Source organism: Danio rerio, chromosome 23, assembly GCF_052040795.2.
Source record: "Danio rerio strain M-AB ecotype USA chromosome 23, GRCz13ab, whole genome shotgun sequence".
Lineage (NCBI taxonomy): Eukaryota > Metazoa > Chordata > Actinopteri > Cypriniformes > Danionidae > Danio > Danio rerio.
This window is the reverse complement of record NC_141043.1, coordinates 9,726,406-9,753,491: the sequence shown is the minus strand read 5'-3', so window position 1 is coordinate 9,753,491 and position 27,086 is coordinate 9,726,406. Positions and strand designations below refer to the sequence as shown.

The window sequence follows — 27,086 nt, the reverse complement described above, 5'->3', positions numbered from 1 at the left end:
ATATGAAAGGCAAAGTGCTCTAGATTACGCTCATTTTACCTAAATAAAAGATCATGCCTTGATTTTTAACTATTAGGACAGTAAGGACTTAGGTCTTGTCACTTATGAGAAGTATGAGAAGGAGCTCTATCCTGCTGAAGAATCTGCCCTCTCCTGTGGTTTGTAATGTAACGGGCAGCTCAAATGTCTTCATACCTCTGGCTGTTGATGTTGCCATACTGATTGTGACCCCAATCCATGATTTTTTCTTCACCAAACTTGACTGATTTCCAAGAGAATCTTAGAGAACGATCCAAGAGAACGACTGTTTTGTCAGGTAGTGTAGACTCTTACTTTAAAGAAGCTCTTTGGTGTGTTGACAACCAGTAAATTTAAAATCAATATATTTATATATATATATATATATATATATATATATATATATATATATATATATATATATATATATATATATATATATATATATATAGTTTTGAAAAAATGCAAATGAAACATATTTTAGTTTATTATAAACACTTCCCAGTTCATATAACTGAATAATATGCAATATTATTATATAATAATGTGCAATATTTTTTAAAACAAGTTGTTCTAATTAGATATGCATTGTAAACCTTATATAAAAATTAAAAACTTAGTATTTAGCATCATGCATTTTCAGTTAATATACTCAACATCATTCTGCATCAATCCACAGATATTATTTTTTTATTTATTTACATTTTTTTATATATTTTTTTTAATTCTGTGCAGAAATAGCAAAAATGTCAACAGATATCTATATAAACCCATAACTAAAAGACAAAATGAGTAAATGCACTACAAAAGACGTATCTTAGCTGCTTGTTCAAGCTACTTATTTTAAATGAGTTTAAACAACACAATTCTGGAGATTTTTTTGGAGGAGACCTAATTTTTTATGTTCAATCATAGCCCTGCTGAAAAATCCAGCTTAAAACAGCATAGGCTGGTTGGCTGGTTTTATCTGGTCGACCAGGCTGTTTTAGATGGGTTTTGGCCATTTCCAGGCTGGTTTCCAGCCATTTCCAGCCTGGTCTTAGCTGGTCAGGCTGGGAGATGACCAGCTAAAACCAGCTTAACCAGCCTAGCCAAGCTGGGAGTCCAGCCAAAATCAGCTATATCCAGCTTAAACCAGGCTGGTCAAGCTGGTTTTAGCTGGTCTTGGCTGGTCATTTTCCAGCCTGACCAGCTAAGACCAGGCTACAAATGGCTGGAAACCAGCCTGGAAATGGCCAAAACCCCTCTAAAACAAGGCTGGTCAACCAGCTAAAACCAGCCAACCAGCCTAGGCTGGTTTAAGCTGGATTTTTCAGCAGGGCTGCAAACATTTGTCCTTGAAAATCTAGAAGACTGGGGTAGGTGTTGGAATAACACTGTTGTGAACCAGGTTAGTAATTGTACTGTGGTGTTAGTAACTGTACCATGGAACTATACTATACCAAAGTTGGTGACCCAGGGGTTTTACATACTGTACAAAAAAGCTGTAAATGGCGGTGGGGGTTGCAATTACGGGAGTTTTCCGAGAGAAGAAACAAAACAAAAAAGGTGGCGGTAGATAGGTCTGAAACACCAGGAAACTCCTGGGAAAAATAGGGGTGCTAGCAGGTATGTGTTCAATCCACTTAAATTTGTTACATTAACATAATTGATTTGTATTGGGACAACAGGAGTGATATGTGTGGAACCCATTTTTACAGTATATGGAATTGCATATAACGGTGTACTAAACATTTACAAATAACACCTTTAAAATGCAGTTATAAGAACTCAACGTTGAAGTGTGCTTCTTTTTCGAGAGGCACTGTCTGAATCCAGCAAGCGAATTTCATAAAACATCCCATGATGTCTGCGGTCGCCTGCAAGATCATACTTTAGCCTGCATGTCATGCACAACACATGGCCAAGGACACAATACTTCCTTTCTGTGGCCTGTCAGTGAGAAGAGAAAGAGCCATGATGTCATTGCCTCGCTGTCTGTATTCCTCTTTTACATGGCTGATTTGTATACTGTAACAGAGGGAGGAAAAGAAGGGAGTGTGGTTGCCCTTGCCAAGCAAATGCTGTGGCTCTTTGTGCTACCGAGACTGACTATTCCGGCGTTTTAACAAGTAACACGGTGACATGCTAAAGTTTTACCACTCAACACAGCTGGTAAGGATCAGAGGCAGTAGCACACAATCGATGAGGCGAGAAGCACTGGAGGGGGAGGGGGTCCTGCGAAAAACATCTCGGCCTCTGCTGAATTCTTTAACTGCTGACAGGAGTCTCCAAACACAGGGTCGATTGTCTCCCTATGCTACCAGTACAACCAGGTCAAATTACACAGATCTTCCAAGCGCTTGTGCATTCAGCTGGTTGAAGTACTCCAATGCCACCGCTGAGACGGACATACTGTGCTTTAAAATTCGCCCAAAAAAGAAAATTTACTCACTGTATACCCCCTCAAGTGGTGCCAAAGCTTTATGGGTTTCTTTTCTTCTGTTGAACACAAAAGAAGATATTTGGAAGAAAGCTGGAAAACTGCAATCATTGACTTTTATAGACAAATACGTTGGTAACAGGTTTTCAGCTTTCTTCATTTGTGTTCAAAATATCATAAAAACGTAAGTGTGAGGTGTGAGTAAATGATGACAGAATCGTCATTTTTTGGTGAGATATCCTTTTAAGGATAAAGAGTATTATTTATTTAAGTTTAAGCTTAGCATGACAACAAAGCATTTTGAATATGTTCAAGCCACAGATCAGAACTCATGGGATTTGTGCAAATTGGACCTCAATAGTGTAATTTATCATTTGCATGTCTTTTTAAAAGATGTGATTGTGTAAGCTTTTTTTGAGAGAGTTTAAAGCAGTCAGACTCGCGATGACGTTTGTAGCTTAAAGGGTTATTGGTAACACTTTACAATAAGGTTCTTTAGTTAATATTAATTAATGCATTTACTAACATGAACAAACAATGAACAATACATTTACCACTGTATTTGTTCATGTTAGGTAATGTTAGTTAATGAAAATACAGTAGTTCATTGTTAGTTCATGTTAACTCATGGTGCATTAACTAATATTAACAAGCATGGACTTGGATGTTTATAATGCATTAGTGAATGTTCAATAAATGCTGTACAAGTGTTGTTCATGATTAGTTCATGTTAGTAAATGCATTAACTAATGAACCTTATTGTAAAGTGTTACCGGGTTAGTTCATTTCATTGTATGAACGCATGACGTTTGTAGCTTAAAGGGTTAGTTCATTTCATTGTATGAACGCATGACATTTGTAGCTTAAAAGGGTTGCCAAGCCACAATTGGTGGGTGGTGGTTTTAGGGTGTGGCTTAGCAAAGGGTCAATTCCTTGGCAGGTCCTTCGCAGGTCCTTGAATGGTTCTTTTCCCTTTAGCAAAGAAAATTTCCGAAGATGTCGGTTGCTTAGTCATTTTGCTGCTTGTGGGTTAAATTTGGGGGCTCAAGTGACCGAGATGTAAGCAAAAAAAAATGGTCATTTTTGAAAATAAAAGATTATTCAAAATAAAAGAACGTTCAGACTCCGATAATAAGTAAAACAGAAATAATTAATGATTTCTAGTGCGATTTCTTGCATGATTTCTTGTGTCTCTGCCCTGTACCAATTGACCCAGGGACTAGTTCCAGGCTGCCTGGTGGTTGAAGACCACTGCTATAGATATATAGATGGCCCTGAGACATTTAAAGTCCAGAAAAGGAAAATTGTCAAAACATTGTCAAAACAGTCCATGTGATAAATTGTAAAAAGGACTTTGATCGCCATATTGCCTGTAAATGCTCCATAATGTTATGAATGAGAAAACATTGGTGAACACAGTTGTTTTTCTTTTTCTTTTTTAATGCCCAAAAGAGTTGGAGACCATAATGTAGAGCAGATCAGTCTCAAGGATTTCTTTTGTCTGACAAGTAATTTAATAAAAAAAAGACTACCTTGTTCTTCAGTGTTTGGATAATCAGCTGTGAAACTTAATTTAAACTCAGAAAACTGGACTGACACAGTTTCAATTTACTAGAACTTTTATGTTGAGCTGCTTTGACACAATCTACTTTGTAAAAGCACTATATAAATAAAGGTTAACTGAAACAAAAAACAGTGTTAATACTGGATATTGGATTTTAAGAAATCTCTGGAGGATGAAGGCAACAGCCATTCAAAATTAAATGAATACAAATAATTTCAGAGCTATGTAATCATGTGCTGTATAGTAAGTGAAACCCTTGATTTGTGTGGTATTTTAACTTTTTATTGCTCAGCACATGACTCTCTTATGAACTGTTGTTCGGTACTTTCCAAACTCACAATCGCTGTTCAGAGGTCAGTGATTTTCTGACCTAGAGGTTGTGCAGGACAAATACTTTTTTCCCCTCGGACTTACTGTCATGTAAGAGTTTCCCATGTTCTCCGTGCTCTTCCCATCTCCCTCTGGTCTCCTAGGACGAGGGGGAAGGGATGATGTCATGGTCAGGAGGGGGGGTGGGTGAACGGGGTTGATGGAGAATCTCAATGTTTGTAAGATCCCTGCACCATTTCCTGCTCTCTGAAGCACTGGCCTCATTTCTCATCCAATGGGAGCAACTTCTCCCAGATCTGTCAGGGGAAGGACGCAAATCTGCTCCACACCTTCTCATCAGCTGCTGCGGTCAATTGGGTTGGGAGAAACACTGTAGCTTCCTTCATGTCTTTGTCATGCGAACAACAGCTGGGAAACAGAGAGAATGACTACAGCTGTTGGAAACAGAAATGATTATTTAGATCTCTTTATGATCAATAAATTCGGATAACCTAATGGATTAAAAATGAACCACTTCCATTTTAACTACACTGTGAAAAATTCTGGGTTTCACACAATCCCTACATGTCACAACACAAATCGATTAAGTTAACTTAATCGTTTTTACAAATTTAAGAGGATTGAACAAAAAACAATGAAGTTTTTCCAAAAAGTTTTGTTGTTTTAACCTATTTTAAAGAGCTAGTTTGAAAAAGGCATTTTTTGGGTGTATAGAACTAGTTTGAGGAGTAGTTTTCTGCTTGTTGCCAGATATTTAAAATCGGATGTCATGAAGAATTGCACACCCAGTCCTAATGGATGATTTTGGCAGATGTTAATCCAAGTGTCCTGCTTCAGAAAATGTTCTGAAAAACCCGCCAAAAACGTACAACTTAGATATTACATGTGTGATTTGTGTAAGCAATCTCAATATTTCTCAGGCTTTCAGACTGTTCAGATTAGCTATGATGTGCTACTGTGCTAAAAACGGTAAAAATGTCTGTTTTTTTTAATCAGATTTATCTAAGACAAAATGATATAAGCTAGGTGGATTGTATATCTCTGTAGTCTTTGCATAGGCCATCAATTGTCTCATTTACACAATACATCTAAGATAAATTTAAAGAGATAGGAAGAGAACTCTTGGTCTTGGTCAGACCCTGTGATAGTTATTTAACACATAGCGAGCCGTCTATTAGTAATGATGATTTTGAATTCTGTCATATATACAAACGTTACTTTATTTAAATAATATTTTAATTCTTAAACTATACACCAATGTGATTGTGCCTTAGATGTTATCTTGTGGTCAGATGCGTAAATTCATTTGGCATGCAAACTCTGATGCATTATGAGCATTTTCTAGCTGTAGAGTGGTTGTAGACTCGTTATTGCTGTGCATTGTGGGATTGATTGAGTGCAAATCATAACGTCCACTATGGTTTCTGACTCCACTAAAAATGGCTGCGATTCCGGATACAGCCTTGAGGTTATTGCACAATAAATCTGAAATTTTCGTTGTGTCAAAAACCAGGTTAGATTCTTTTAACTTTTCACATCCGAAAAATCGTCTTGAGAGGTGTTTTGACAGTTCAGAGCCACCGTTCAAGTTAAAAACTACTTTGGATCTTCACCATAGACTGTAAAATATATGGACGTAGTATCCGTGACGTCACCCATAGGTTTCTGAAGAGCGCAAATGAGGCTACAATAAACACTTCAATTATAGTCTGTGTTAGTAAATGCAAGACTATTGATGAAATTCAGGCATAACACTGTATGACAACACTTCAGTACTGTTCTAGAGCCTACAGCTAATCAATCTGTCAGATTCTGGAGGGCATTACAGCTCTAAAGAACATTATAAATGATCTTAAATAAAATAAATACATTTATAGAGATGGTATAGAAGTATATAATTTCACTCACCTAAGAAACGGAGGCCACGTGAATGGTTTGTAAGCACAATTAAGTGCACAAAGCATGCCATATCATCTGATAATTGTAGGAAATAATCCCAAAAGGCAACCGACTGTGTAAAGAAACATTAACTAAAACAAAAATACCATGTATATGCTGAGTTCATCGGCTAATTTGTCATAATCAGCTGAGGTGGCAAGACAGCTAGCAGCGAGACCTAGCTATTATTCAAGTGGCCACGCCCTCAATTATGCAGACTTAATATAACTTGATAAAAACAAAACAGATTAGTTATAAAAAAAATTGTTGTCATGAAGGTTAATCATAGCTATATGCACCAAAGCCATCTTTTGTGCCAGGCTGTAAGCATGCATGTTTTTTATCAGCTGTAAATATTGCCAATTTCCCATTGCAGTCAGAAATGACCTGGGGCCTCATGTATCAACGGTGCGTACGCACAAAAACTTTGCGTACGCTAGATTTCATGCTCACGTTTGGATTTACTAACAATGAAATGAATGCGAGAATGTGTGTTGGTCTACGCCAACTTCATGTCTGCCATACGTGCATTTCTTGTGTGTGTCTGTTTTTATTTTCCATTGGCGACTCCTAGAGGCAATTGTGCTAAATTGCACACATCAAAGTATCTTTGAGCCGTGGAATAGCAGCTGTATGGGACGGGATCATCTGCATGTCTTGCAGGTATATAAGGTTTCCATACCATACAGTTAACCGGCCAAACATTAAAGCACAATTTGCAGCAATTGCCGGTTATTCCAGTATAATCAGAACGATCGACTGCACGCACATTGCTACAAAGGCGCCATCTGAAGATGAATTTGCATACGTGAATCAGAAACATTTCCATTCAATAAATGTGCAAATAATATATGATGCTCAAATACGCTTAACATAATACACACACTCATTAATGATTCCTGCTTGTCTTCCTCGTGATGAAGAGTAGGCAAAATCTGATATGTAGTGGGGGAAAGAAAAAGAATGAGTTCGTCAGACTCTGGATTCCAACTGGGTTCAGGAATGACCCATGTTGCCATGCGCTTTATGAGCTACGCCACTCTTTTTGATGACTGCTTAACTATCACTATTAGCTCATTCCAACGAGGTGTCCAACGAGACCCCACTGCGTTAAAGCGTCAGCTAAACTCTCCCACTTTATTTTTTTCTTTTGTTATTAATTCCAAAGAACAAACTTGCAAATAACACCGCTTTTTTCCGGTCTACCTCCAATAGGAGCACCTCCAATTCACATTCTGTTCAAAGTTTCTCTTTTTGCTTGCTTTTGCCATTGCTTCTTCGTTGGGTCTTGCAAGTAGAGTCATTAGCATATTCATATGGGGGAGGAGGCAGGGAGGGGTTTTGCGCTCGTGCATGTTGCGGTCAGTTTCACTTTAATTCGGATGTACAAAGAGAATATGCGTGGGATTCGGTGTACGCAGTGTTTCATACATCTAAGTTTTTTACTGTGTACGCATATTTACAGCTTTCTGCGTACGCAATGATTTAGTATGAATTTAACACAAGTCTTTGTACATGAGGCCCCTGGACTTCCTGGGGCCAGCCCCCCCCAAGGCGAGTCGATGAATTGCATTTTTAGTTACTTCCTTATTGGCTTCCCCAGGTAGAGCGGGAGGTTGCCGCTTGAGCTTCACAAATAAATACGGAAAAAAAAAACGCATACAAAAATTTCGAACTAAAGTGTGCAAAGACCTTTTGTCCACTAGTCCTATTTTACTGCCTCATTATTTTATAATCAACTATTCCAAATCAAACTTTCAGAATATAACGTTTGCGAAAGATAAACAAGTTTTTTTTAAGCTTTTGATGGTGACATTGCAGAGGTCTTATTCATTTATAAACTACATTTACTGTGGTTGTGCAACTTCTGTGATTTGTAAAATGAATTATAGTTACTTAAATATGATTAATAATGGAAAAATGAACTTTATTGTTGGAATGGAAAATCCTGTTATTGAGGTGGGCAGGCTGACAGATTTTGGCCTACAAACACCAAATACGTCATCACTGCAGCACTGTATTTATACCCCAGCATATGCGCAAAACTTGAAGTACTTTTTGGGATCAAGGAGACCTTAATTGACTGTCCTGTGATTATAAAAGAGCAAATGATTCGCTAGTCAGAATGAGAATAATAAAGAGGAAGCAATGGTGACAGATGCTGATAAGCGAGGAAAAATATTGTTTGGTCAGTTTGGCCTTCGCCTGTTCCCATATCAGCTGAGCAGCAGCATCCTGGAGATAAGAAAGAGACACATAGTAATGCACAGCTCTTCATCTTGGTTTCCTTCTTCTCAGCCAAACCACATCAGGGATTCTAGGCAAACTGTCTCCTAAAGCTGCCCTCTCGCTTCATTATCATCCATGTGAGGAGAGCACATGCATAATCATCCATGTGCTACATTCACACGTCAAAGTCAACTCAAATGGCCAGCAAGAAAGACAAAGCTTCACGCTAAGTCTAGATCTTAAGCTGAGGAAGCTTTAGAGGAGGCACATTTGAGATAACATGGGTCTCTCTTTTTTTTTAGAATAAAACATGAGAAGCAGGAGGAGTAAAAGGCTGTTCACAACAAGCATGATAATGATAAGAGCAAAATAGAGTTGTAAAAACTGTTCTGAATGTAGAACAGAAGAGTTGAGAGCATAACCATAATGATGAAGATATAGAGAAATATTATTGTTGCAGTCACTTTTTTACTTTTTTCTCTGCTAATAAAAAAAAAAAACTGACATAAATTAAAAACAAACATCCATAAATTAGCAGATTTTATTTTTGCCCATTCATTAATGCTTTTGAATTACATTATGGGATCTTAATCTTAAACTTTTAACCTTAAAAATAAAAAAAATAAAAAAAGACTTTTATTAACATTTTATTAGTTTAAAGTGATATTTTGTCTGTATTGCTGGGCTCAACGATAAGGACTGCACGATGGCCTGGGGCCATCATGTGTGATGCCTGGGACAGTAGATAGGATCATTACTGGCCCGATCGGGCCAGTGCTGCCTTATCGCTAAAGTTTAATTTGCCTCCTACTATTTATCAATTGCGTGCAAATACAGTCTTAGAATCGAGAAACAGTTTGGGTTTTTAATCCTTTAAATGCTACTTTCTCTGTGATGTTGTAAGCACTGTATTGCTTTTTGGTTCCTTTTATCTGATTGGATGTTGTGAGCACGTTATTTTTTTCCATAACAACCTGTACAGCGAATAGACGGCAACATCAATTGATGATGCTAAAAGAAAACGTTTGTTTTTGGAAGCAGAAATTGCGAGGGTACACCACAACAACAAAAAAAATTTAAAAATTAAAAAATGAAGTGATGTTTCGTACAGTTTGGCGGGTCAGCCCTTTTGTTTTTCAAAAAAATACCTGCACATTTTCCATACCTCTAGTTTTGTTTGCATAACACTTAGAATTTTGCTCATTATACATTAACATTTTTTAATATTTAAATTCTAGATTCACAAACATTTAAAAAAAGTTGTGGCTAAGAAATAGCTATTAACTTTTTTTGGAGGGGCCAGTGAAAATATTGGCAGGACAAGTAAAAATATCAACCACTGGTCCAATCGGGCCAGTAAAAGAAAAAAAAAAAAACTTAGCGTTGAACCCTGATTGGTGTTGTATATTATGGTATATTCTATTATATTATACATTATATTATTTCAAACTACTAAATTGTCACTAAAAGTCACTTTGCTCAACTGTAGAGTTGAATTTTCAACATCAAAAGTCGACAGAGCACAGATCAACATCCCATAATGCAATTCACAACTGTAAATAAACAGAAATAAACCCTTGTGAATCACAAAATACAAAAACTCTTAATTAAGAGATTTTTTGTATTATAGATAATTTGTATTATTACATTAAACATTGTTAAATAAAGATTCATGTTTCAGATATCCTAGTAGCAGAAAGAGGACATCTTTAGTTACAATTTTCAAATGAAAAAGCTTAACTGAATATAAACAAATTTTGTCGGCGCCAATAGCCTAGTGTGTCGACACATGCACTACAGTCAGATACCAGGCTTGAGGTCCTATGCCAATCTTTCCCCTATTTTAGCTCCTCACACTTACCTGTTTATAATCTCCAATGTCTTAAAACATTAAAGTGAAAACCAAGCATGGGCTGGTATAAGCTTGTGATGGTATGATAACCTTGGATATAGGACACTGCTTTAAAATATTTTTTTTTTAAATGTCTTTGTAAAAACGATAATTTTTTTACACATTTAACACAGTATACAGTATTTTATTTTTACAATTTTCAGTTTACAATTTTAATATTTTGGAACAGTAAGCATGTCAGGCTAAATAATTAAAATAAATGTTTGACTTCTGCTAAATTCATTAGTTTTCAAAACATAATAACACACTAAAAAACCTTTACATGTACTTTATGAACGATATCGCAGAAATTTGTTGCGGTTTTAAAACCTTGACTTTTCCAAACCGCACTAAACCTTGAAACCGGTTATCGTCCCATGCCTAGTGAAAACTCATGAAAATAATAACCCAATGTTATAGTTCATAACTGTGAAGGCAAATATATTTATTGTATTTTTATATTTCTAGTTATCGTGCTTGGTGTGAACGGGCCTTTAAAGTCTCCATTTACTTTGCCCTACATTTTTTCTCAATAAATATTCTGTGCTGCATTGGATTAGTGGTGTAAAAGGTTGTGCTGCAGATGCCATTTATGTTGACTCTACTACTTGCTTGTCAGGTTCAAAGCTAGGATTTGTAAAATTAACCCGAGAGTGATTTATAAGCGGAGGCAGAAAATGGACTGGCAGATGTGTTTGAACTTCAACATGTAGTGAAACAGTGTTAATGGGTTTCTTTTAACACCACAGTATTTGGTGCCCTTGGACTGTCCTCATATGCTCATCTGAGCTGCATGTGTGCTTAGAGGTTAACCAAAGGGCAGCTTGCTTTTTTCTAAGAAGTGTATGGTTGAGTTTACAGCTCTGTGGCGCAGATGCTACGAGATATAGATCTGGAGGGAAGTCATTTAAAACGGCCATTTGCACAGCAGAGAGGAGGAGCAATCCTGAAAAGCAGGATCAGAGAGGAGCGACACACACACATAATCAAAGTCAAACACAAACAAATTCCACACAGCCATTTACATAGCTGACTAAGATCTGCAGACAAGCAGTCATGATCACATACAAAGAGTCTTTGATGGGTCGGGTCATTACCATCCATTGATTTCTGTGTTTGGGCAAATGGTGGAAATATGGCAGTGTGTGGTTCACATGAAGCTGTGGTGAGATGGTGGACAAAAGGGGCATCTAAACACACACATACGTGCTATACATTTTTCTACCTTACAGACTGTATTCTGTGCCTTCTGTTCCCAACCCTACACTCAAAAAATGTTGTTAGCTGTTTGTTCACACGTCTTATTTATAAAATTCATTATAAAATGAGTTAACAACACAGTTCTTGAGTTTTTTTTGGGGGGGGAACTTAATTGTTTTGTGTTCGATCCACTTAAATTTGTAAAAAATTAATGATAACCTAAATCCTTCATGTTGTCCCAACACAAACGGATTGTGTGGAACCCAGCAATTCTACAGTGTACCCCTAAACCCAACACTGCAGGTTTACATTTTCATTCTGTGTGACTTATGAGCCGTTTTCCTCATGGGAACAAATAAATGCCCCCATTTTTTTTTACTAAAAATACTTGAGGAAGATTTGGTCCCCACAATTTAATGAATAGCAGGAACACACACTCACACAAAACTGTTTTTCCTGTCAGTCTTGAGGTGTCCATCTTTGCATGTAAATGCGACAACAGGCCGTGACATTGTCAGACAAAAGCAGGTGGGTGTCATTCAGCCTGAATGGAGGGAGGAGTGAATGCAAATAATGCGGACCAACAGACACTTCTGGAGCTCTGATAATTAATGCTTTTGTATGACAAATACTAACGCCAAACTACTATTAAACCCTGGACATATGGTTTAAAAACATACACTATTAAAAAATGCAGAGTTTCACACAATCAATTTGCATTGGGACAACATGAAAGACTTAATTTAACTTATTAGTTTTCACAAATTTAAGTGGTTCAACATAAAACAATTAGGCTGTCCCCAATAAAACCTCAAGAATTGTGTTGTGTCAGCTCATTTTCAATAGGTAGTTTGAACAAACAGCAAATAATATATTTTTTTAATGGTGTGTATACAGTGCACTGCATATGCAAGTACTCCCCTCACAAATCTATCTTTTTCATATTTTTAATAGGAAGCTATGCAATGTTATATTTGTGCATATAGATTATAAATCTGGAGCTTATCCAGATACTGTGATTAGACCCACCACCGTTGTGTCATCAGCAAATTTAACGATGACGTTGGAGCTGTGTTTCGCTGTACAGTCGTGTGTACAGGGAGCACAGGAGTGGGCACCAGTGTTGAGGATCAGTGTGGATGATGTCGGGGCGCTAACCACTAGGCTACTATGCCGACCGGTTCCTTATTAATAAATATGAATTCCCTTTAAACATGAATAGGCGGTTCATTCTACTGTGGCGACCCCGGATTAATAAAGGGACAAAGCCGACAAGAAAATGAATGAATGAATAAACATGAATATTTCTGTTATAGGCTGAAGGACCGTGTAACATTATTTTACCCATATTTTAAAATACATGAACGTTTCAGATACTTAAAAGTATTTTTAGTAACTCTGCAAAACACCATCAAAATAGCAGACTTATGTAATACAGTATATTAATAATAATAATGACGAGACCTGAAACAAGTTTATTTGTTGTTGTTGCGTGTTATTTTTGCAACGCTTTTATTTATTTTTTGTCATGGCTTAATGTTAGTGGCCAGAGACAGGTTAAAGCTCCCAGTTCATGTTTTATGGGAGCATTCTATGTTATTTAAGGACGTTCTTTTCCTTTACAAATACATAATAAGGACAAAGCAGGGGTCCCTGTATGTATCCCAGTATGGGAAGACTATTGGTCTTATGTGACAATGTCTTGTAACACATTTTAAAACTACTCACCAGGTTTTCCTAATAATATTGTACTTCTGTCCTAGTAACCACTTTATCATTCTGGCTTTACATTTAGTAGGCCACAAGTGATCATTTGTAACATGTGTTTGTATTATTTTGTCATGAACCAGAAGAAAACAATAAATAATTGAATTAAAAATAAAAATTAAATAAAAAATTAAATAATAATAATAATAATAATATTAATTTAGTTAGTTATTTTCACTCTTAACAGTTTACATTAAAAATAAAGTGATTTATTATACTCTAAATCACTGTAACATAACAACAAAACAGCCCTTTACCACTCTATCACACTGACTACAGCACAAATTGGAGAAAAACAAAAACATAATAATTGTAAAATGATTTAAAAGATAAAAAAAAAAAACTGGAGCTACTGTAACATAACTAAAAAGTATTTAAAGTTATAACTGTCACTGTTTAGTCAGATTTTGTTGGCCTGAGAGACAAGCTTAAAAGTTAATAATCCTGACAAGAAGAATCTAAAGGAAAACTTGACAAAACAAGCCAGAGATGCTGTTGGACTGATGAAGAAATGGAAAGAATGAGAGGGGGGATCTGATATGAATTAGAGCGTAGTAGTGTTGGTACAGAGAGGCATTGTGGGTACCCAGCTGCACCTTGGCTGAAGTTCAGACACTCAGAGAGGAGAAAACTCACAAACGGGGACTGTATTTCTCCTCCTAGCCCCTCACAGTCCCCATTTACCCCTTTCACCGACTGCTGCCCTCTCTTTTTTCATTCCTCTCAAAGAAACCAACATCCTTCCCTTATTTAGAAACATAGCAACATTGTCAGTAGTGAAACATAGTCTTGTATTGCTAAAATGGCTCATTTAACATCATAATGTGTGTGCGGTATAGCTTGGTTTGTATTTTATCTGTTTGTCCAACACCACTAATTGGCTCCTTAAAAGTGAGTGCAGCTTTATGATCAACTGCTTTTAATGATCTCTCCACCACCTTCAGGGAGAAATGGATCATCAATGTGTTACCCAAACATTCAATAGCTGGCATATTCACAAGCTAAAAGTGGGAAAATGGGGGAATTTTTAAAGCAATTAGTAACTACTGAATGTAATTTTTCTAATTAGTGTGTACTAGCAGAACACCAGCTATTTTTAGTGGATTAGAGTGTTTAATTAAATGTGTTTGTTATTATTTGTCATTATGCACACTTAAATATGATCATCTAAAAAATTTCAGTCACTTTATCATCAATATTTATTCTCAATATTTATGGTAAACTATTAACTATGACCAGAGTTGGGTGTAACGCGTTCCACAGTAACACATTACTGTATTGTAATTACATTTTTGGGGAACACAGTAATGTAGCGAATTACATTTTAATTTTGCGTTACTAAAGTCACTGTAACTGCGTTACTTTTGCTACAAATATAGTGTTTAGAAGAAAAAAATGCTTCTTTTAAATCACGTTTTCCACTGCAACGTCAGTTAATAAGCATGTACCTTTAAATTGTTGGAGAACGCAAGTTGAAATTGTTTCTGTCAGTTGCTTCTTCAACTGGAAATACAGACATTATTTTGACTTCATTGAGCGGAAAAACAAAAAAATATTGCTGTGAGATCTAGTCTATGTCCAGCCTAAAAATTTTCGACTGCTTTTAACTTGACCTGCAACTTGTTCAAGGACTTGAATAGAAAGCCTACTAGGACAACACTTGTCATTAAAGAGGACATCGGTGCCCAAAAACATTACAGCCCCACTCAGCCTAAACAGGCTAAATTGGATTTTTGTGCAGGATCGGGAGTGAAGGTATGAAGGCTGAATGTGAAGAGAAGCGTAGCTGCTTACGGGGCCGTTCACATATCGCCGCTTTTGTGCATGCAAGTTTGTTATTTCTAATTGAGGCGCACACATATTCGGAATGCATATTGCGCAAGATTGCATTTTCCAGGTGCACCAGTAGAAAACCGGAAGTCATACGACAAGAACTGACCGATCAGCTTCATGCTTTGTATGGAATACTGTATACACTTTAGACTAATTACCTCAGACAAACACAGAACACCCAAACACTGCAGTGCTTTTGCATACTATGGATGTCAGTGGTTACAGGTATCCAGTTTTCTTCAGGTCTTCTTTTGTGTTTAAGAAAAAGGTTTTAACAAGTGAATGATGAGAGAATGTTAAGTATTGGGGGAACTCTTTAAGCCTTTTGAATATGTCAAGCTGCTGTGATCAACTCATTGTAATGTTTTTCAGTGAATATTAAATTACTGAAAGAGCTGCAGTTTATTTAGTATTTTAGAGGTATATTTTATATGTTTTAAAAGTAACTTCAAGGTAAAGTAATTAGTAATCTGAATACTTTTTATGTGAAGTAATTAGTAATGTAATCAGATTACAATATTCAAATAGTAGTCAGTAGTTTGTAATTATCACTTTTTAAAAGTAACTTACCCAACACTGGCTATGACTTTTGCCTCAACAAACTTCTAATTTGCTGCTTATAAGAGTTATATATTATAGTTATTATGGTGGGTTTGGGTATTGCATATGAGTAGGGATCTAGAATACTAAATATGTACTTTATAAGTAGTAATAAACAGCCAATATCCCAATAATAGCCATACAATAAGCCTAATAATGAATAAAGTACACATTAAATCAAAACTTACCATATTGTATTGGTTAGCTCACACTGAAAATTTTGTAGTGAACACTTTATCTGTGCATGTCTTAAAGAAAATACATTTTTTCGCTCTTTTTATAATCTAAAATTTAAATCTGAAAAATCTGTTTGCTTTCAGTTGAATTCTCAGATTATGTCTGTCTGAGGTATTGGACGTGGTTAACATCTGTCAGTTTTGACAGAGCTATGACAACAAACAGGCAAAATAATGAGGATTAGGTGTCTGTTAGGTTCTAATAACCCTCCTGAACCTCTTTTCCTGACCTTTCTGAATGAAATGCCTACTTTTTCACCCTCTTCAAATGTTATCACTCGATTCAATGGACGTTATCAGTGTTTATAAGCTGATAAATTCAGGGCAGTAGGCTGTTATCATCCATCCACGTGGTTAATCAGCTATACTAATAGAGAAGACTTCAGAACCAGATCTGTTTTTACATTACTGTGATGGTTGGGTTAGGGTTGGAGAAGGGGTAGACGTTAATAAAACACAATTAATGGGAAATTTAATGAATAATATAAATAATTCTTGTTAACTTCTGCCCGCAGTTGTATGTGATCTATAGCTGATTAACCATGTGGATGGATGATAACAGCGCAGAAGGCCCCTACTGGTCCATATCTATCTGCTGATAGCGCCCATTCAACGAGTTATAACATTTGAATCAGCTGAATTTTCTACATCCAATTAGCTTGCAGTAGTAAAAAACAAGCCACGCCCACTGTTTTCTTATGATATATTGTTCCACTAGGAACTGAATCACGACATGAAATACGAAATGCAGCTTCCGATTTATACAAACACTAAAGTGTTACAATTTTTTCTCTTGCTTTATTTACCCTCTTAACTTTTCATTTATTTACCAATAGTGCCTTTGAAAGCAGTTTGCAGAGTATCTTTGGTTCACTCTGTTAAACATTATAACATTCTAAACGTATAATAGTAATGTTCACCTTGTTGTTTTAGGTGGCGAAGGACGTCTCCATCCGTCTGCACAATGAGCTGGACACTGTGGAGAAGAAGAGATCTCGTCTGGAGCAGGAGAACGAGGAACTGAGGGTGAAACTACAGGATCTGGAGGTGGCAAAGCAGGTCCTGCAAGCTGAGATGGAGAAGGCCAGAGAGGTGAGAGACTGGCGATCATTACAGGCACTTTCAGGGGGATTTATAGGTTTCCCGTGGACTTTAAAATGAACTGTAGATTTTCAAAAGTGTGATGACTCATGAATTGTGGCCTCTGTGGTAAAATGCGTAGCTGATCTAACAGGAAAGAAGCGTTGTGTTCTGCATGATGACAACAGTAGAAAGATGCTGCCAGGGTGGTCTGGGTGCCCACCAGGGCATTGCTTTGTTGCTGATAAAGCTTATCTAAGTGGTTGTTAGAGCATTTTCTGCATGATATCAGGCATGATAGGTGGTTACTGGGTGGTCCAAGTGAAAATGTCTTTAATAATATTTTTGTTCTTAAATAGACTCAGATTCTTCCTTCTGTGCTTGTGGGATTGTTTTGGTGGTTTCATGCTCCACAAGGCAATAAATTAAATACAAAGTAAACAAATCATAGGCTATCATTAATCACAAAAGTATCCTCCAAGTAAGTATTGCATTTAGTGATGCACCAAAATAAAAAAATGTAGGGTAAAATTGATATGGAAATTTTAGAAAGCTTATGGCCGAAACAAAACATAAAAATTTGTTTTAAATTTTTTTTTCTGAATAAATATCTTAATATTGCACTTTTGTTTTTAAAACTTTTTTCAGAGTAACTAAAAAGGGTAAGGTAATGTTAATTGGCATATTGTTAAACGGGTTTATTGGCATCTTTCTGTGTTGTGAAATACTGATTACATGAGAGCTGAAACATTTCTGCAGGTCAGACCCCAGTTTTTTGCGATTCCGCGATCACTGAATCCAATGCAAAATCAACAAAAAGCCTCAAATTTCTTAATTAAATGCAAACTAATTGCAAAAAATTTAAATAATTTCATAAAACATAAAATTCCAAACTATATAATCAAATTATATTTATTTCAGTTTGCAATTAAATGTTTTACATGACTTGTAGTCGTTGCATACGCAGCACACGTGATGTATTTAATTGTCTCTCGAAAAATGACATCTCACCTGCCACCTCACAATCATTACACTACATTGGGGGGGTAAGCAGGCACGGGTGAAGCGTAAATAATTTACATGTGAAGTCAATGCAAAGATGCGATAAGACATCCTTTCCTGCAGTTAACCAGAGAATACCAAAATGCGTCCCTGCGATGAGTTTTATAGTAATCCGTGTTTTAGGTGTATTACTGTTGGGAAAGCCCCAACACATTTCCTAAGTGAGGTACATATCAGATGCTCTGGGAAGCGAAATCTGAGAAACGAAAAAGTAAGTTCATGCATAAAAATTATACAGCCTTCCTTTGGCTTAATCCCTACCGTTTTATATCTGTTTTAGATCTTTTCTTGACTAGAAACCAAAATAAAGAAGCTTTATTTTTATGGTTTGTGTCCTTGTCATTGTGTCCTTGCGTCAGCTTGCACACCTAACATAGTAGGCTACCTAATATGGTAAATAAAATATGTATATAAATATAATATTTTTTTAATTAATAGATTATTTAATTATTTTTTATTTTAAAATGCAAAACTGTCTGCAAATTTCTGGGAATTACCAAAATCACGAAAAATTGCGAAAACAATCGCGAAAAACTGATAGGGTCTGGTAGGTCATTCTATATGTTTTAACATAAGGTCTAATGTTCATTCATTAAGATTTTCCCATTGAGAATGTAGAAGAATTGATGGGCTGTTTGAACGGATGTGATTACAGCGAGGGATCTGTCACACTTCCACAATTTTATTATATAAATGCAACAAAATTGTATGTGAGCATTACACAAGTGTTCAGTAAAGTTTTGCTCATGTTAAAAAGCCACAAAGACCAAAAGACTGATCTTAAGAATTAATATTGTCAACCTAAAAAAAAAAATCCTATAGTTATCCATGTCATTTATCCATATAATTTCGCCATGGACTTAAAGCTTTTTTATTTCTGTCTTGTTCAAACTACTTATTTGAAATGAACAGAAATTAAAATAAATTTATTTTCTGTACACTTAGATTTGTTACGTTAACTTAATCGATTTGTGTTGAGACAACATGAATTCTTTGTGTGAAAACCTGCACATTTCACTGTAAAAATGCAGCGTTCCAAATAATTCATTCATGTTGTCCCAACACAAATCAATTAAGCTAACACTTTCCACAAATTTATGTGGATCAAACATAAAAAAATTAAGTTGTCCCAATGAAATCTCAAGAATTTTCAGCTCATTTTACATAAGTAGTTTGAACAAATTAAAAAAAAAACTAATTTAAGTGTTTACAGACGTGTGAACGAAAAAGTCTCTTAAAAGTCAATTAGTCAATGTTTCCAACCCAAATGCCGATTTTAACATGTCCTCTTTCTCGATATTTTGGTGCATCCCTAAGAATTAGCATAATGATTGGATATTAAGCCAAGTAATATAGCTCATAAGCCTCTTTCTTTGCAGCTTCTTGACTACTAGAGGCTGCTTTCCATTCTCAAAGACTCTTCTTTGGCCCTAATCCCTTCAAAGGCTCTACCCTCCAGAGTGAGAGATTAAAAAAGGTGTAGGGGTTGTGGGGACCAACAAAACTGCTTTTTCAAACACACTTCTCTGTCATCTTGCTTCATTTGCATCAAACTGAGCATGTGCAGCAATCACGGGAGCAAAACAACAAGCGTCCATGAGTTCAAATTTCTTCATTCCAGAGAGCTCTTTGAAGTGGCCAGTTTTGAGCACTTTGGTTTGGAACGACCTTTCATGGTTGGCCATGATCGTTCTCACTGTGAAGTGCCCTTTCAGTGGTGGATTTATCTGGCTTAAAATGTAGTGATACAATTGAACTCACATGTGTGGCCATAAACTCTGGTCATTTAGAGTTGGAAATATCAGTTTTTGGCCATTTTAGCTGCAGTGAGAAAATGAAGCTGCTAGTAATTGCGGAAAAATGGGCTCATTAATTAGATTCAGATTCTCCGTAAAGAGCTCCAGGGAAGGTTTCTAAATGGAATAAGGTTTACGTTGTACTTGATTTGGTTTCGGGCAAAAGTCTTACTGTTGACACTTTCGTTTAACTTGAGGTGCAATGCATTGCTATAGTCAAAGCTCCGTGTGTGTGTTACGCTGATCTGTTGACTTTCTCTGTGTAAATGTCAGCTCTGGTTGGGTTGGATTGAGGGTGGAGGGGGAGCACATGAATTTAGCATTAGATTTTTTTCCACTGACAGTTTAACAAGGGGGAACATAAAGCATGCTCCTTGTGTTTGGTTAATTCTCAATGTTGGCCTGCATTCTTTTGCTAATAAATGTCTCTTTGTGCTTTGTGTAATAAACGGTTGGCTGGACAGTCTGTGGTTGGCTCAGTGCTTGGTCTGTGCTCTATTAGCCATGTCTTCTGCATAATAGAAAGTGATGAAAGTATTATTGTATGAATCAACGCTCATCACTGGTGGCTTTGCTCTTTTTTTTTGTATTGAGGATCATTTTTAGGGGTTTTGTTTATTGGTGTGAAACTCAGTCCTCTCATTTGCTTGACTGCATTGCTATGGGTTGCTCATAGGTTTGCTCTGCATTCTTATTGGCTGAAAGCCCAGGGCAGAATACGTGCCACTCTCTGTTGTTGGCCTGGATTCTTGGCAGAGTGGGCATTTATGGTACACAAGAGAGAGTTCATACTCATCTGAACCTCTAGAAAAGGCCCAGTCGAGACTTTTAGTAAATGGTTCACTCAAAGAATTGGAGGATATGATGGGTCATCGTTTTATGATCTGGTTGACTATGATGAAATACATGCAATCATTAGACATTTTTGGATAAAAGTGATGTAGTATAACTTATTAATCAAAACACTGGATTTTCATTGGCATTCAGCAGTGATATGTCGTACAATGATGATGGTTTGTTTCTTGTATTGCTTTGAATTAATATTTTTCCAAAATAAGGCTGGGTATCAATAAAGATATCCTTAAGTAGATGCTTTTATATATAACTCTTAGTTATATTTTTGACTAAATTTAGATTTAATACAAACGTAAACTATTGATATAATTGATAAACTATCAAAAAGATTACACATCACATATGCTTTTATTAGTTAGTTTAGTTTCTTCTGATTTTAACATTTGTCAGGGTGTTTTGTGGTACATTTTCTATTGTAATCATGATGTATGGCGGTTTATGATGTAACTTTCTATTTTATCATCTGCAGTATAGCAAACTTCAATACATTTCACATGGTATGGCAGTCTTGTCTAGTATGGGAGATACAAAAACATATTTTGGCTGTTAAATTTGGTAGTTCAAGATATTTTTTTGCTTCAAATGTAATGGGACAGATCTAATTTATTTAGATAAGAAAAATACAGTGAGTGTGTTTACGTGGACCATCTTAATGCAATTATAAGGACATTTTGCAAGCCAGGTTTATTATTGATATATACCTCTATATAAATTAATGGAGACTGCGAAATGGAGCAACGCTTTTTTGCAGCTTTTGTTATCGCAGATCCACCAGAGGCAGCTGTGTACGCTTTTTCAGATTTCAAATTTCTCTTGCGAGTGCCATTTGTGCCTGCTGTTCTTGTGTAAATCCACCAGAGGCCACTGTCGACTGACTGATTGACTCCAACCCCCCCACCCTTCTTCAAACCCAACTCATAGTGTTTTCAAAAGCACAGATTGACCCGATAACACCCTTTCTCTTGACCCCTTTTGTTGCCTGCTTTCTGTAGCTGTTCTTTGTCAGACTTGAACCCTGTCGTCACAGTCAAATCCTCTCTGCATTTTAAGTTCGCCAAAATACATGGTGAGCTACTCGGCAAACTGGTAACAAAGAAAAAAACATCCACACGGAGGTAAGCAGTCAGCTGGTAACGAAAAAAAAAACAGCCCCATGGCGTCTGTTTTAAAGACAAAATGCAGCCATACGTAGCTCTGGCTACATAATTCGTGCTCCACAGAAATGTATACAGGGGTACATTTTTACAATGAGCCTGTGTTGACATTTTGGCAATATTGCAAAATAATGCAATTAAGCTCATGATTGCAGTATGAATTATTGAATTCATGAGAACATGTTTTGTATTAAACGTAAATAAATCCAAACAACAGTTAGTGACACAACCACTTATTTTAGTCTATAATTTGTGCTGTAAAGTAAGGTGAGTAAATACCCACAGTAAGAAAAATAATCAAAATTCTTAGGGAATAATAAGTACAATTGGACAAATGTAAACAATGTATTATGATTAAGCTCTTAATCTGATTATTGGAAATGATTGTATTATCCGTGCACATGTAAACATAGTCAATGTTTAGTAGGTCAATGGGAAAGGCAGTTTTGCATATAGTCTGAGCTGATGTCATCAGATTCCCATCGAAAACCTCCCTTCCTGACACTAAAATAAACACTCAAAATGAAAGCTTGCTTATTTCGTTATTTTTTTTTTCATTTAACCTAGATAAATCCCCACCCTAAAAACCTCTTCTTTCCCTGCCGTACATACGCTTCCATCTCATTCATCTCCTCATTCATCTTTCTCAAACTCTCTCTCAATACTTGATTTAACACAGAACAAGCATCGATCGGCTCTGCAGGCTTCATGAAGTCTCTCGGGTGATTAGGTTCACATGTCTGCTGCTGCTGGGAGTGAAAGAGGGTCTGTGTGTGTGTGTGTGTGTGTGTGTGTGTGTGTGTGTGTTTATAGCCTTCTGATGGTGGTCGCTGTGTGGAGGGCCTGTTTTATAGCAACCGTTTTACAGGTGTTTAATAGGCTTCAGTTTCCAAATACACATTCACACTCATGCATGCCTAATGTGTTGGTGTATTATTCCGAGCCAAGATCGTCACAAACAGCATTACATGGGATCATCCATATGACTAGTTTGTTGATTCAGAGCTCTTTCTAGACTGCTAGAGGAAGCCGTCCTTTGAGGGTGACTGACCCTTTATTTATATGTTTCAGGAAGCTGATATCTTTGTTTTGCTCTGAGGGGGGAAACCCTGAGAAAGGAAGGAAGTGCAGGGTCACTGGAGCTATGTTCGTTAACTCAGAAACAAACACAAGATGAGGAACAGACAATCATGCGTCAATGCTATTTAAACTTTAAAAACCCTTGCTTTACACTGTAGAAACGGCATGCAGACATTTTCGGGCTGCTTAATTATGGTGAAAATCGATACTGAACTCCATGCAGCTGCAAGGGGTTTTATTTATGATCAAATGACTTAATTATTTATATTTTTTTTTTTTCGGTTTATTTGACAGGCACGATGCACATAAATAATACAGAAAATGTATTATGTGCCAGAATTAGCCATTGGCTGTTTTGCATCTGCAGTCTCTTGACTGATGTTAAAATTCTAAAACAATTAAAACATAATAAATACAAGTTTCAAAATGCATATGGCATTTACTGTATTTCTACAATCCATCAATAATTTATAAAACCAACAGAACACATACACTCTCATCAATAAAGGTACAAACATCACTTTTGTGCTGTACAGGTGGACATTAGTACTTTTTAATGTTCTGAGGTACACTCGATTGTACATTTTAGGTATTAATATGTACATTTAAGCAGGAGGCAAATTACAGGGGCATTTGGGGGGGATTGACCCCCCTAATTAATGCTTAATCCCCCTGAAGGACATCAAAACAAGGGCGGGGTCAGCTAAGAAATAGCTTTCTTCAGTATTAGCTTTCTTAAATATTAATAATTAAAAATATACATTTAACCCCCCCCCCCCTAATTGGTTTATACCACTGTGATGCATTCAATCGCACTAATCAATAAGGAAAAATATCATTCAACAGTCTGAAACTGCCAGTTCAATGGATAATTCGCACATTGCCTTTATGCAGGGATGCAAAGATTATACATTTTGGTTGTACAATTATAATCTGAGGAATAATCACGGTTTCACGATTATTATGCATTCATTAAATTCGAAACACTACTGGTTTAGAAAATGATCTGAAAACTGCGTATATTTTAAAGTGTTATTTATTGCTGCCCAGTAACCAATTAATACAGCACAAAAAACAAACAAACAAACAAACAATAATCCATTTCTCTTTGGACTAAAAAATAAATGAAAAAAAGGTTTTGGATTTTAAACGTAAGTAATAATTTTACAGTGAAAATAAATGACAGAGCAGTGAATAAATAGTTAAATAAATCAGCACATAAAAATAAGAATACATAAAGGCGACATGGTGGTGCAGTAGGTAGTGCTGACGCTTCACAGCAAGAAGGTCGCTAGTTTGAGCCTCGGCTGGGTCAGTTGGGGTTTTTGCATGGAGTTTGCATGTTCTCACCGCATTTGCATGGGTTTCCTCCTGGTCCTCCGGTTTCCCCCACAGTCCAAAGACATGTCGAGTTGGGCCGTTGTGTATGAGTGTGAATGATTGTTTATGGATGTTTCCCAGAGATGGGTTGCAGCTGGAAGGGCATCCGCTGCGTTAAACATATGCTGGATAAATTGGAGGTTCATTCCGCTGCAGCGACCCCAGATTATTAAAAGGACTAAGCCGAAAAGAAAATTAATGAATGAATGAATGAAGAATACATAAACATTTTTTTATTTGTCTAATGTAAATCTAAGCTACACATTAGCTTCAGGGGTTTTTATTCTTAGGGTCCCCCAAATATGATGATTCCTTATAGGGGACCCCTTTGCCTAAAGTTTAAAGGCACTTATGTATTTCAAGTATAACTATGTAAACTAGAATTCTGTATAATGTAAAGACATTATAGTTCATATTTCACAGGCAGGCAAAATGGTATTGTTTTTAAAGCTATTTATTTTATTAGTTGGCAACTATAGCCAAAAATGATTCTTAAAATTTTTATATTTCATAAAAACAACAACAACAACGAAATATTTACATTAACTTAACAAGATAGCTTTTTTTAAATAAAGCACTGGTAGATGAAAAGTTAAACCTGTCTTGTATTTATGGAGAACTGCAAAATATTTAAATTGAACTTATGTGTCTGCTTACTGTGTTGTCTGACAAAGGCATACAATCTACCTTTCGTGCCGCTTCCTCTCCAAATAACTCTTTGACGATGTCTTCGGTAGCTGGTAATAACAATGCTTCGCCAACTGTGTGCGGCTTCTTAGCATGTGTGATGTGGAGTGATGACAAATGTGAGGCTTTATACACTTCTCAGGGACTAATGCTTGCTGCAAAAAAATACTAGCCTGCCGGGCCAAACACAACTCCTGATGTTTGAAATAGTCAGTGAAATAGTCGATTTTTCTGCCTTATTGAGATGTTTCCCCCCAGTTTGAAAACCCCTGAGCTAAGTAATGCACACCTGCAAAAGACAGAGCTAAGTAATGCACGCCTGCAAAAGACATGTGAACAGCTCCTAGTTAATAAACTCAACCATAGTTAATCCAGTGTGTTTGTGCGTATTACCCTCAGTGTACAAGCTTGGAACTTTGGAACTAGCGCACAGTTGGCATAACTATGTTTAGTTGCTGCAGTTTTGTTCTGTGCAGAAACGCGGTGTTGAGAAGACTTTACGATTAATTAACCGTGATGATTTAAACAGTGAAACCTGGTTTAAGTACCTGTCAGTACTAAATCGCCCCAGTGAAAGATTTTGTATCTTCAGTTCTGAGAGTGTATAACATCTATATTGGGAAAATCATTTACACAATTTTTTTTTCAAACACAAATGTGATGAAGTAACTTCTTTATGACATTTTACAATTGAAAGTGCAGCCATTTTCTTTGGTCATGCATCAGGCGCAGCAGTCACCTGGGAAAACGTACAACATAATTCACATTGCAGATAAATAAAAATTGTGACATTTTGAAAAATATTTCAACGTAGAAAATTACAAACAATAGGACAGGTCGACTCAAAAGGAAAAGTATTAACTGTAAACGACTGGATAATTTTGAGGGATTTATTATCAATGTGACGTCACGCGAAGCGGCTTCCAAGTCTAAGCGCTCTATTCAACTGCATGGGGAGACTCTTGAAATGTAATAATAAACGTTTAAAAGCGATTTAATACTTTCGAAATTCACGATTGCTATATATGTCCATGCCTAATATCCGATGGCCAGAAAGTGATTCATTTTTTAATAAATTGTTCAAATCTTGGTATTTGTTATGCAGCAAGCCCAGAGTTTGTTGTGTACACTATGACTTTATATAAAATTCACTTTAATGTGTGATATGAATAAAAAGTGATCATAAACAAATAATTTCTCAACTCTCATGAATGGCGACTTGGAGCCGGAAACAGTATTACATACGTCACCAACACGCAGGGCCGGAGCAAGCTGAACTGCCGCTCTAGGCAGAGGACGATCACGCAGTGATCAACCCAAATGTGAAAACGAAAGTAACCGGTTATGAAAATGAAGTGAGGTGTCGCGGACCTCTATTCTGCCGCCCTATGTGTGGATATAACTGAGGACGCGCGGATGCTGAGGGAGGGAGGGAGGGAGGTGTTGCCGACGCTGCCCTCTCTATTCTGCCGCCCTATGCGCGGAAATAACTGAGGATGCGCGGGTGTCGCAGACCTCTAATCTGCCGCCCTACGCGCGGATTTAACTGAGGACATGCGGGTGCTGATGGAGGTGTTGCTGACGCTGCCCTCTCTATTCTGTCGCCTATGCGCGAATATATCTGAGGACGCGGGTGGTGAGGGAGGTGGTGAGGGAGGGGGTGGTATGGGGGGTGTTGCGGACGCCGCCCTCTCTATACTGCCTCCCTAGGCGGCCGCCTAGGTCGCCTCTATGGACGCGCCGGCCCTGCCAACATGTCACCACTTAACAAGCGGATAGTACATTCAAAGTTATCCAAACATTTCATCAAAGTTAAAGAGATGATTATGGATTCAGCAGGTGGCCATGCAGGCCTGTTCTTTTAGAAGTAATATTGTTCTGACCTGCTGACTCACAGTAGATGGAAACATTCATCATAGGTCAGTGAAAACAGAACTGTGAGCTTTTCAAAGGAAATATCTACA

The 27,086-nt window shown here is 36.8% G+C and overlaps 1 protein-coding gene across 6 annotated transcripts in view; it reads left to right on the top strand.

The window, feature by feature from the left end:
• The window catches only part of mtcl2 (microtubule crosslinking factor 2), a 95,817-nt gene that overhangs the window by 6,018 nt on the left and 62,713 nt on the right, over positions 1-27,086 (top strand). For all 6 annotated transcript variants that reach the window (XR_015523211.1, XR_015523209.1, XR_015523208.1 and 3 more), the window contains exon 3: positions 16,962-17,120. Coding sequence is in view for 2 of the 6 variants with exons in the window: in XM_087306595.1 (XP_087162721.1) it covers positions 16,962-17,120 (159 nt within the window). In the remaining 4 variants the exon portion in view is untranslated. The remainder of the gene's footprint in view (positions 1-16,961; positions 17,121-27,086) is intronic.